Genomic DNA, 12,800 nt, shown 5'->3' on the forward strand with positions numbered 1-12,800 from the left:
AGGAGTATGGGTAAGCTAATACAAACAGCATAGCGAACGCATTATTGTGGCCAAGATAGACATGAAGCCCACGCCTACTACAGTAGTACATCTACATCTACATCTACATTGATACTCCGCAAGCCACCCAACGGTGTGTGGCGGAGGGCACTTTACGTGCCACTGTCATTACCTCCCTTTCCTGTTCCAGTCGCGTATGGTTCGCGGGAAGAACGACTGTCTGAAAGCCTCCGTGCGCGCTCTAATCTCTCTAATTTTACATTCGTGATCTCCTCGGGAAGTATAAGTAGGCGGAAGCAATATATTCGATACCTCATCCAGAAACGCACCCTCTCGAAACCTGGCGAGCAAGCTACACCGCGATGCAGAGCGCCTCTCTTGCAGAGTCTGCCACTTGAGTTTATTAAACATCTCCGTAACGCTATCACGGTTACCAAATAACCCAGTGACGAAACGCGCCGCTCTTCTTTGGATCTTCTCTATCTCCTCCGTCAACCCGACCTGGTACGGATCCCACACTGATGAGCAATACTCAAGTATAGGTCGAACGAGTGTCTTGTAAGCCACCTCCCTTGTTGATGGACTACACTTTCTAAGCACTCTCCCAATGAATCTCAACCTGGTACCCGCCTTACCAACAATTAGTTTTATATGATCATTCCACTTCAAATCGTTCCGTACGCATACTCCCAGATATTTTACAGAAGTAACTGCTACCAGTGTTTGTTCCGCTATCATATAATCATACAATAAAGGATCCTTCTTTCTATGTATTCGCAATACATTACATTTGTCTATGTTAAGGGTCAGTTGCCACTCCCTGCACCAAGTGCCTATCCGCTGCAGATCTTCCTGTATTTCGCTACAATTTACTAATGCAGCAACTTCTCTGTATACTACAGCATCATCCGCGAAAAGCCGCATGGAACTTCCGACACTATCTACTAAGTCATTTATATATATTGTGAAAAGCAATGGTCCCATAACACTCCCCTGTGGGACGCCAGAGGTTACTTTAACGTCTGTAGACGTCTCTCCATTGATAACAACATGCTGTGTTCTGTTTGCTAAAAACTCTTCAATCCAGCCACACAGCTGGTCTGATATTCTGTAGGCTCTTACTTTGTTTATCAGGCGACAGTGCGGAACTGTATCGAACGCCTTCCGGAAGTCAAGAAAAATAGCATCTACCTGGGAGCCTGTATCTAATATTTTCTGGGTCTCATGAACAAATAAGGCGAGTTGGGTCTCACACGATCGCTGTTTCCGGAATCCATGTTGATTCCTACATAGTAGATTCTGGGTTTCCAGAAATGACATGATACGCAAGCAAAAAACATGTTCTAAAATTCTACAAGAGATCGACGTAAGAGATATAGGTCTATAGTTTTGCGCATCTGCTCGACGACCCTTCTTGAAGACTGGGACTATCTGTGCTCTTTTCCAATCATTTGGAACCCTCCGTTCCTCTAGAGACTTGCGGTACACGGCTGTTAGAAGGGGGGCAAGTTCTTTCGCGTACTCTGTGTAGAATCGAATTGGTATCCCGTCAGGTCCAGTGGACTTTCCTCTATTGAGTGATTCCAGTTGCTTTTCTATTCCTTGGACACTTATTTCGATGTCAGCCATTTTTTCGTTTGTGCGAGGATTTAGAGAAGGAACTGCAGTGCGGTCTTCCTCTGTGAAACAGCTTTGGAAAAAGGTGTTTAGTATTTCAGCTTTACGCATGTCATCCTCTGTTTCAATGCCATCATCATCCCGTAGTGTCTGGATATGCTGTTTCGAGCCACTTACTGATTTAACGTAAGACCAGAACTTCCTAGGATTTTCTGTCAAGTCGGTACATAGAATTTTACTCTCAAATTCAATGAACGCTTCACGCATAGCCCTCCTTACGCTAACTTTGACATCGTTTAGCTTCAGTTTGTCTGAGAGGTTTTGGCTGCGTTTAAACTTGGAGTGGAGCTCTCTTTGCTTTCGCAGTAGTTTCCTAACTTTGTTGTTGTACCACGGTGGGTTTTTCCCGTCCCTCACAGTTTTACTCGGCACGTACCTGTCTAAAACGCATTTTACGATTGCCTTGAACTTTTTCCATAAACACTCAACATTGTCAGTGTCGGAACAGAAATTTTCGTTTTGATCTGTTAGGTAGTCTGAAATCTGCCTTCTATTACTCTTGCTAAACAGATAAAGCTTCCTCCCTTTTTTTATATTCCTATTAACTTCCATATTCAGGGATGCTGCAACGGCCTTATGATCACTGATTCCCTGTTCTGTACATACAGATTCGAAAAGTTCGGGTCTGTTTGTTATCAGTAGGTCCAAGATGTTATCTCCACGAGTCGGTTCTCTGTTTAATTGCTCGAGGTAATTTTCGGATAGTGCACTCAGTATAATGTCACTCGATGCTCTGTCCCTACCACCCGTCCTAAACATCTGAGTGTCCCAGTCTATATCTGGTAAATTGAAATCTCCACCTAAGACTATAACATGCTGAGAAAATTTATGTGAAATGTATTCCAAATTTTCTCTCAGTTGTTCTGCCACTAATGCTGCTGAGTCGGGAGGTCGATAAAAGGAGCCAATTATTAACCTAGTTCGGTTGTTTAGTGTAACCTCCACCCATAATAATTCACAGGAACTATCCACTTCTACTTCACTACAGGATAAACTACTACTAACAGCGATGAACACTCCACCACCGGTTGCATGCAATCTATCCTTTCTAAACACCGTGTGTACCTTTGTAAAAATTTCGGCAGAATTTATCTCTGGCTTAAGCCAGCTTTCTGTACCTATAACGATTTCAGCTTCGGTGCTTTCTATCAGCGCTTGAAGTTCCGGTACTTTACCAACGCAGCTTCGACAGTTGACAATTACAATACCGATTGCTGCTTGGTCCCCGCATGTCCTGACTTTGCCCCGCACCCGTTGAGGCTGTTGCCCTTTCTGTACTTGCCCAAGGCCATCTAACCTAAAAAACCGCCCAGCCCACGCCACACAACCCCTGCTACCCGTGTAGCCGCTTGTTGCGTGTAGTGGACTCCTGACCTATCCAGCGGAACCCGAAACCCCACCACCCTATGGCGCAAGTCAAGGAATCTGCAGCCCACACGGTCGCAGAACCGTCTCAGCCTCTGATTCAGACCCTCCACTCGGCTCTGTACCAAAGGTCCGCAGTCAGTCCTGTCGACGATGCTGCAGATGGTGAGCTCTGCTTTCATCCCGCTAGCGAGACTGGCAGTCTTCACCAAATCAGATAGCCGCCGGAAGCCAGAGAGGATTTCCTCCGATCCATAGCGACACACATCATTGGTGCCGACATGAGCGACCACCTGCAGATGGGTGCACCCTGTACCCTTCATGGCATCCGGAAGGACCCTTTCCACATCTGGAATGACTCCCCCCGGTATGCACACGGAGTGCACATTGGTTTTCTTCCCCTCTCTTGCTGCCATTTCCCTAAGGGGCCCCATTACGCGCCTGACGTTGGAGCTCCCAACTACCAGTAAGCCCACCCTCTGCGACTGCCCAGATCTTGCAGACTGAGGGGCAACCTCTGGAACAGGACAAGCAGCCATGTCAGGCCGAAGATCAGTATCAGCCTGAGACAGAGCCTGAAACCGGTTCGTCAGACAAACTGGAGAGGCTTTCCGTTCAGCCCTCCGGAATGTCTTTCGCCCCCTGCCACACCTTGAAATGACCTCCCACTCTACCACAGGTGAGGGATCAGCCTCAATGCGGGCAGTATCCCGGGCAACCACAGTCGTAGTCCGATCAGGGGATGCGTGGGACGAGCTGGCCGTCCCCGACAAACCCCCATCCCGACCCCCACAGTGATGCCCATTGGCAACAGCCTCAAGCTGTGTGACCGAAGCCAACACTGCCTGAAGCTGGGAGCGAAGGGATGCCAACTCAGCCTGCATCCGAACACAGCAGTTGCAGTCCCTATCCATGCTAAAAACTGTTTTGCTAAGAATGTCTGAACTAATCTACAGAGAGCGCAAACAAATCGACAAAATTTAAACGGTTATTAAAATACAAGATTGCCTAGTAAATGCAGTAATGCTGCTACTTGCGCACTGCTGACACTGCTTGGCGTCGGAAGGAGACTAAGCGAAATTACACTATTCAGGTACTAAAAAACAATGCTACACTCTCAAATACTATAATACGCCCAAAATTTATGAATTAAACAATGCAAGAACCAAAAACACGCAAAGAAATTAAGAGTTAAACTATGTAACAAATGAGTGAGCTAGGAGTATACGACTTGCTGCTCAGCTGCTTATCCAACGGCGGCAGGGAGCACACTGACTGCGACCAACCGACACTGGCCGTTCAAAACAAAACAGTAGACAAACGACTACGCGAATTTACACTATTCAGGTACTAAAACGCGATGCTACAACTCTCAAATACTATAATATGCTCGAAATTTATGAATTAAACAATGCAAGTACCAAAAACATGCAAAGAAATTAAGAATTAAACTATGTAACAAATGAGTGAGCTAGGAGTATACAACTTGCTGCTGCAGCTGCTTATCCAACGGCGGCAGGGAGTACAAGTTTATATGCCAACTAGCTCTGCAGATGACGAAGAAATTGAAGAAATGTATGATGAAATAAAAGAAAATATTCAGATAGTGAAGGGAGACGAAAATTTAATAGTCATGGGTGACTGGAATTCGACAGTAGGAAAAGGAAGAGAAGGAAACGCAGTAGGTGAATATGGATTGGGGGAAGAAATGAAAGAGAAGGCCGCCTGACAGAATTTTGCACAGAGCATAACTTAATCATAGCTAACACTTGGTTCAAGAATCATGAAAGAAGTCTGTATACATGGAAGAACACTGGAGATACTAACAGGTTTCAGATAGATTATATAATGATACAACAGAGATTTAGGAACCAGGTTTTAAATTGTAAGACATTTCCAGGGGCAGATGTGGACTCTGACCACAACCTATTGGTTATGAACTGCAGATTAAAACTGAAGAAACTGCAAAAAGTTGGGAATTTAAAGAGATGGGACCTGGATAAACTGACTAAACCAGAGGTTGTACAGAGTTTCAGAGAGAGCATAAGGGAACAATTGACAGGAATGGGGAAAAGAAATACAGTAGAAGAAGAATGGGTAGCTTTGAGGAATGAAATAGTGAAGGCAGCACAGGATCAAATAGGTAAAAAGACGAGGGTTAATAGAAATCCTTGGGTAACAGAAGAGATACTGAATTTAATTGATGAAAGGAGAAAATACAAAAATGCAGTAAGTGAAGCAGGCAAAAAGGAATACAAACATCTCAAAAATGAGATTGACAGGAAGTGCAAAATGGCGAAGCAGGGATGGCTAGAGGACAAATGTAAGGATGTAGAGGCTTATCTCACAAGGGGGAAGATAGGTACTGCATACAGGAATATTAAAGAGACCTTTGGAGAAAAGAGAACCACTTGTATGAATATCAAGAGCTCAGACGGAAACCCAGTTCTAAGCAAAGAAGGGAAAGCAGAAAGGTGGAAGGAGTATATAGAGTATCTATACAAGGGCAATGTACTTGAGGACAATATTATGGAAATGGAAGATGATGTAGATGAAGACAAAATGGGAGATATGATACTGCGTGAAAAGTTTGACAGAGCACTGAAAGACCTGAGTCGAAGCAAGGCACCAGGAGTAGACAACATTCCATTAGAACTACTGATAGCCTTGGGAGAGCCAGTCCTGACAAAAATCTACCATCTGGTGAGCAAGATGTATGAGACAGGTGAAATTCCCTCAGACTTCAAGAATATAATAATTCCAATCCCAAAGAAAGCAGGTGCTGACAGATGTGAAAATTACTGAACTATCAGTTTGATAAGTCACAGCTGCAAAATACTAATGCGAATTCTTTACAGATGAATGGAAAAACTGGCAGAAGCCGACCTCAGGGAAGATCAGTTTGGATTCTGTAGAAATGTTGGAACACGTGAGGCAATACTGACCCTACGACTTATCTTAGAAGAAAGATTAAGGAAAGGCAAACCTATGTTTCTGGCATTTGTAGACTTAGAGAAAGCTTCTGACAATGTTGACTGGAATACTCTCTTTCAAATTCTGAAGGTGGCAGGGGTAAAATACAGGGAGCAAAAGGCTATTTACAATTTGTACAGAAACCAGACGGCAGTTATAAGAGTCGAGTGACATGAAAGGGAAGCAGTGGTTGGGAAGGGAGTGAGACAGGGTTGTAGCCTCTCCCTGATGCTATTCAATCTGTACATTGAGCAAGCAGTAAAGGAAACAAAAGAAAAGTTTGCAGTAGGTATTAAAATCCATGGAGAAGAAATAAAAACTTTGAGGTTCGCCGATGACATTGTAATTCTGTCAGAAACGGCAGAGGACTTGGAAGAGCAGTTGAATGGAATGGACAGTGTCTTGATAGGAGGGTATAAGATGAACATCAACAAAAGCAAAACAAGGATAATGGAATGTAGTTGAATTAAGTTGGGTGATGCTGAGGGAATTAGATTAGGAAATGAGACACTTCAAGTAGTAAAGGAGTTTTGCTATCTGGGGAGCAAAATAACTGATGATTGTCGAAGTAGAGAGGATATAAAATGTAGACTGGCAATGGCAAGGAAAGCATTTCTGAAGAAGAGAAATTTGTTAGCATCAAGTATTGATTTAAGTGTTACGAAGTCGTTTCTGAAAATATTTGTATGGAGTGTAGCCATGTATGGAAGTGAAACGTGAACAATAAATAGTTTAGACAAGAAGAGAATAGAAGCTTTTGAAATGTGGTGCTACAGAAGAATGCTGAAGATTAGATGGGTAGATCACATAACTAATGACCAAGAGATGAATACACTAAACAGATTCAGAAGGATGTAGGTTGTGGTAGGTACTGGGAGATGAAGAAGCTTGCACAGGATAGAGCAGCAGGTAGACCTGCATCAAACCAGTCTCAGGACTGAAGACCACAACAACAACAACAACATTGTCAGCATACTTATGTTCACAACCATTGCTTGATAAAGAGAAGAACATACTTCAATTTTATACTGTATAAATTATAACATCATCAAAAGTGTTCAAATTTGTTGGTGTTATAGAGCTTAAATAAATTTCAAGGGACATACCTCTCAAATTTTCAGAAAGTCATGTCTCCATGTACTGATTATAAACAATTGTTATTATTATATTAAATATTTTAGTTATATCATTGCTATTCTTATTGAAATCCTAGACTTTTATGACACACTAAAAGTGATGGTTATGGCTCCCAATGAAAAATCAGGTCAATTTTTTTTTATAAAATTTGCATCTTGGCAAAGACTGCTTCAATTTTTTTTATAAAATTTGCATCCTGACAAAGACTACTGCTATTGAAATTTTATGTAGCACCTCTAATTACTTGAGTACTTTAAATCACTCATCTGTGGGAATCTTTTAAACCACTACAACATAGTTTCTCAGTCCACCCATAGCTGTAGAATCTTGTCAGTTATCTTGCAGCTAGGATATCAAAGTGATTTTTCCTATGAAGATGCATCTGGAAAGAAGACATTCCCAAATGTAAAGATAACATAGGGAACACTAGTGCCTTTATCAAAGCTGACACAGTTAAATTATCTAATGTAATGTCACCCATTTCTTGTTTGCCTTCTACAATGGACAAAACTGTATCAATGTCAGTGTCAAGTCCTGTGAACAGTTGGGAAGTCAGGCAGTTTGCACCAGTTTCCATTCTTATTAGTGAAGAATTACATGACTTAACATCAGCTGTACTTTCATTCATAATTACGATATACAAATGGCTTCTGAATTCCATGAGTAATGGATGGTCTTAGGCTCTGCCAAATATTCTTACCTAGGAATAGAAATTTTCAAGACAGCCATGATTGTACCTAGAGGTCAATGCATAATTTAAATTGCAACGAGTTTCAGATCATAAAAGCAACCTAGCAATGACTGTATTGAGATAAGTAGTTGTCTTTGGAAACAAAGTAAAGTTTTATTTTTTCACAGGATGAGATGGAACTATGAAGCACTTCCTCCAGTGTGTTCTTACAAAGCCTAAAGCACTTGAAATAGGTTGTTTGCCAACAGATACCCTCCAATCCATAATATCAAAATTATCATTAACCAACTTTAGCATTCCACTGAGTCTTTTTATTCAGTCACTGCACATGAAATTACGTCTCTTAATTTTGGAATAGAGCTGCTAGGCGAGGTGAACATGCTATAAACCTCTTCTGGAGACTGCTGAACAGTGAGCATTAAGTTTAAGACACCATTTGTTCTTCACTATCTTTCCTCAATATCTGCTCAATTACTCTGTTTATTTATTGCTTTTTTTACCACATTGTGAAACCATAATCCAATATGGTATTTGTGAAAAATTTCATCTTATGTTTTGTGTAAGCAAATATCCAAATATGGCAAGGAAAGATTGGGCAGAATAAATAATTTAGACGTAAAGACTCTAACTCAATGAACAGAAGAAGCACTGAATTTCACTAGCTTTTAGAAGGATCTGTTTATGAGCTACAGCATACACACACACATACACACACACACACACACACATACACACACACACATACACACACAAAATTGTGTTTGTGTACTCTTGTTCAAAAAAGGGTTTGTCTGAAAAGTAGGAAAGTTTTCATTCTTTTCTGTGTACCTGTCAACAACTCTGTACACAAATATCATCATTTGGGGTCCAGTATCCACACAAACCACATGCTATAACCACGTATATCTTGCTATGTGGTCCAGATGTCAGTCTCTTGCTTCTTACATATCTGACTTGTCTATATTGATCTCATCAAAGCTTCATACAAACAGCTACTCTGCTTCACTTAAAGTTTATGCCTGCTTGCTCACTGGGTGCAACACATTACTAAATATTCCAGGCACTATCTGTAATTTCATACAGCAGAAAGAATTAGATACCCATATTTTTAAAAGTTAAAAAACCCAGTTATAGTATACCCATTAGGTCCCTTGCATACAATAAATGTAACTTTTCCTAGACACGGAGTGCGAAAGTAAGGCTTTGCTTTTATCTTTTGATTTCCACAGGGTGTTTAATGAAACATTTAATTTGTGCATCTATAAAGATTTTTTTGTACAATCTGTTGCACCTAAGCCTTTAGCTTAGTGCTATGGTGAAGCTAAAGGCTTTGGCATTGCATCCTTTTTCTGCCTTAAGGCATGAGCTAACAATTTGCTTCTTGTTCTCAGAGAAAGTTGAGTATTTTTCTAATTTCGTCCTCAATATGGCCTTTACAGTTTCTGTATTTTGATCCATTGCTCTCTTCTTTAGTGACAGTGAAATTAGTGTGCTAAATGCACATTTATGTGTTTTGTGGGGTTTTCTTCTACCACTTATTTGTGATACCTGTGGATAGAAAATGGAATGACTGCAAAAGTGGTATTAATAAGGTGCAAATTAGGCAATGCAGTGGCTTTAAGGTCTTCTTTGATGGAAGTTTCAATAACTGGGTCTGAAGATCCAATAAATAGTAGTCCTCCCTAAAATGAACATTATAGATAACAGCAGTTTTAATGTTAATGCTATTACTTCTTCGACAAAGCTGAGTCCACTGAGGATGTATCACTGAAATTTTGAAAAACTTAAGATAGGTAATACTATTACCTACAGGTTTCTAATTAGTTTTCACATACAGCCACAACACAGTTCAGCATTTTTAATGTCAAGCAGAATGAATAAACTTGACAAAATATAAAAAAGAGCAATAACGCAACACAACACAAAACTTACTTCCTTCAACACGCTTGAAGTGAGCAGAGTGATGTAACACACAGAACTGACAAGGGAAGACCACGACGCTGGAATCATAGATTTACTTCAAAATTTGTGCACCTTTAGTAAGTCATTAAAACAATATAATGTGTAAGTAGTAGGGTACACTAATCTGACACTTCTGACAAATTTACAAGAGAGGTTTTAAGCATCTATTATGTAACTGATGCAACTGTGCATTGGCGACAGATGTTAGAATTCATTGTGGTCAAGAGGTTAGCATTCGAGCTACATAAGAGGAATGTGTTTGAGGTGAAGGTTCAACTCCTGCTCAGACTTACGTTTTAATTTGTACGTTTTCATCACTGGCCATATTATTTAATTTATATGACATTTGAGAGGTACTATAATTTTAAAAACCCACATGTATTTGCATGAAGTGCTAGCAAACTTCACATTATTTGATTGCTTACAGTTTTTAATTAAATTTAATTATTACAACAAACATATTTATATTTCCTGAAGATGTATGTCTATCAAGATTTGCTAAATTCCTTACACTTGCAATCTGATAAGGTACCCGAACTACTTTGCGTCTCGACATTTCGGGCTGCAGACACAGAGGCAGGCCTCATTTGGCAATCACCCTGCATAGCAGTGAGATGTTGCTAATGTAGCAAGAAATAATAGTGTATGTGCAAGTTTTTTGAATATCACTGAATTTACACTTGTATTACAAAACTGAAGGTTTGAACAGGAGTCGGACCACTGCCTCATACACATTCACCTTATGTAGCTGGGATGCTAACCACTTGACCACCATGAGCTCTTAACATCCACCACCTGCACACAGGTACAACAGTTACATAATAGAAATGTAAAACTTCTCTTGTGATTTTCTTGTAAATTCCAGGGTAGTGCACCTTAGTACTTTCACATTATGTTGTTTTAATGGCCTACTGAAGGTTTACAAAGTTTGTAGTGAATCCGTGATCCCAACATCAAAGTCTCCCATAGTGAGGTTTGTGCAGGCTCTTCCTACTTTTAACAATAAACTCTTAAATTACTATGGTTTCCATTATTCCCACAAATTATCTCAATATACAGAATACTACTCTGAATATACCTGCCAGTAACATACTTTAAGTTATATGGGCCATGGCTTCATACTTAGACATACAGTATACATCCTCCAAAAGCTTCAGTATGCATAAATAAATATTAATATGTAATATATGATACTGGGTGTTGAACACATGGATTGCACAATAGACAATGGCATGAACCGCAGAAACACTCTGTGAATTTTCTGTAGTTTATCAGCCAGTCATGATTAGCTCCCTGAAAGGGAATGTCAGACTATCCAGAAATACACTATTGTTAACAATGTCAAATTCCTATTTCTGTGAAACATTGTCTAGATCCTATGTCCCACCTGAGAGGAAAAGATGTGAATTTATATTGGATTCATAGTTTATGCTGCTCCATGAAATGTGTTCTGGAGAAAAACAGTGTGAATTAATTAATTTATGATCTGTTTGATGTTTCCTTTTTTCACAGTGCAGGTGTGTTTTTGGCTTTCAATAGACCTCAGCAGGTTTCTCTGTTAACATCTCATGTTTCTCTCTGTTAACACATGTCATCTGTGAATACTGATTGTAGTCACTAATATTGTACAATATACCCTAAAAAGTTCAAAATTTTAGGAACAAAGTATTCCAATGAATTGTTGTTTCTGGCTTTCTTTTATACATATACACTCCTTCTATTTCACTGCAGTATATGTAATATTATTTTAAATGATATATTTATGCATTTATAATAACAGTTTTTTATACTTACCAGGGTGGAGATCCAGAATCCAGAACAATACTGTACCCAAAGTAGCTGCTTCTTCCAAATCCTTTGCTCAGAAAGTCTTCATATACAATTGGATTTAATGTATCCAAATTAAAACAAAATACATTCACAAATGCTGTAGACAAAATGGCGAAAACTGCTAGATACATCATGTTCTCTGTTACATAAAATGTCACACAACATTCACTTTGACTAAATGCACACATTAATGAGTGGGTAACATGAATGAAGTTGCCTGCAGGAAGACTGTGGTTAGCTGAAGAAACCACATTCATCATCTTTTCTTTCCACTAGTGAAGTAACTTCCTGTCTTCTGAGACTTCCTGTGTGAGCACTTCCCTTGAAGTTCTCACAGTGCATTTACACATATTTCCACAGAAATATAGCACTCATACTAGACTGTTTAAAATTTGAGTGATATCTTTCAAATTTATTAATATTTAACAAGCCTAATAAGCTAACCAATGTTTTCAGCTGTGAGCTTGAGTCATTATGTTAAAATTTAAAGCTTTATTTATGTACAACGCAACACATTTTATTTTTAATCCCTTTAAATGTTACAGTGAATTTTTCTATTCAGTACAGACATGTATGTAATGAAAAATATAAAACAATGGCCACTCCAACAAGTTTAAAAGTAAGTATGGGACTGCATACCTCTTATAGTCTTAGAAAATGGAAAGATGGTTCTTTTCATCTGCAGAGACAAGTCAGATACAGCATATGCAACAGATGTTTACCTATTTCTTTATATGAATCTCACTTCCTTTACTGTCTGTGTAGCTATTACAGATACATTACTTTTGCTCTAATTTTACATTTGTTTAACTCATTGACACTCATCTTCATTATCAACTTTATTCTCCATCTTTCCTGCATCTTCAGCAGTAATTCAATCACTACCATTTTTATTATTTCTTATTATGGAAACTTATAGTTCTACCTTTTTGTTTACACTTACACTGCATTTATCTTTTGCTGACAGTTGCAGTAATCCTACTGCACTTCATAAGTTCTCTGGAATATATGAGTTATTTCAACAACATTAATACCCTTTTGCTTTCTACTTTGTGTAAGAAGCAACATTAACATCCTTTGTAAATTCTGCCCATTTATGCAGTGGTGATAGCTTTGGTTTATCTTTTCCTGTTCCCCCCACCCCCACACACACACACCCTCACTG

General features: G+C 39.6%; 1 protein-coding gene across 1 annotated transcript in view; it reads right to left on the bottom strand.

Annotated features, from left to right (window-relative positions):
• LOC126481907 (integrin alpha-PS5-like) overlaps positions 1–11,895 on the bottom strand; it is a 553,290-nt gene extending 541,395 nt beyond the window's left edge. The window contains exon 1 of the mRNA XM_050105865.1: positions 11,600–11,895. Coding sequence (XP_049961822.1) covers positions 11,600–11,895 — 296 coding nt within the window. The remainder of the gene's footprint in view (positions 1–11,599) is intronic.
• Between the last annotated feature and the right edge of the window lie 905 nt (positions 11,896–12,800).

The sequence above is a fragment of the Schistocerca serialis genome, chromosome 5, assembly GCF_023864345.2.
Source record: "Schistocerca serialis cubense isolate TAMUIC-IGC-003099 chromosome 5, iqSchSeri2.2, whole genome shotgun sequence".
NCBI classification, from domain to species: Eukaryota; Metazoa; Arthropoda; class Insecta; order Orthoptera; family Acrididae; genus Schistocerca; species Schistocerca serialis.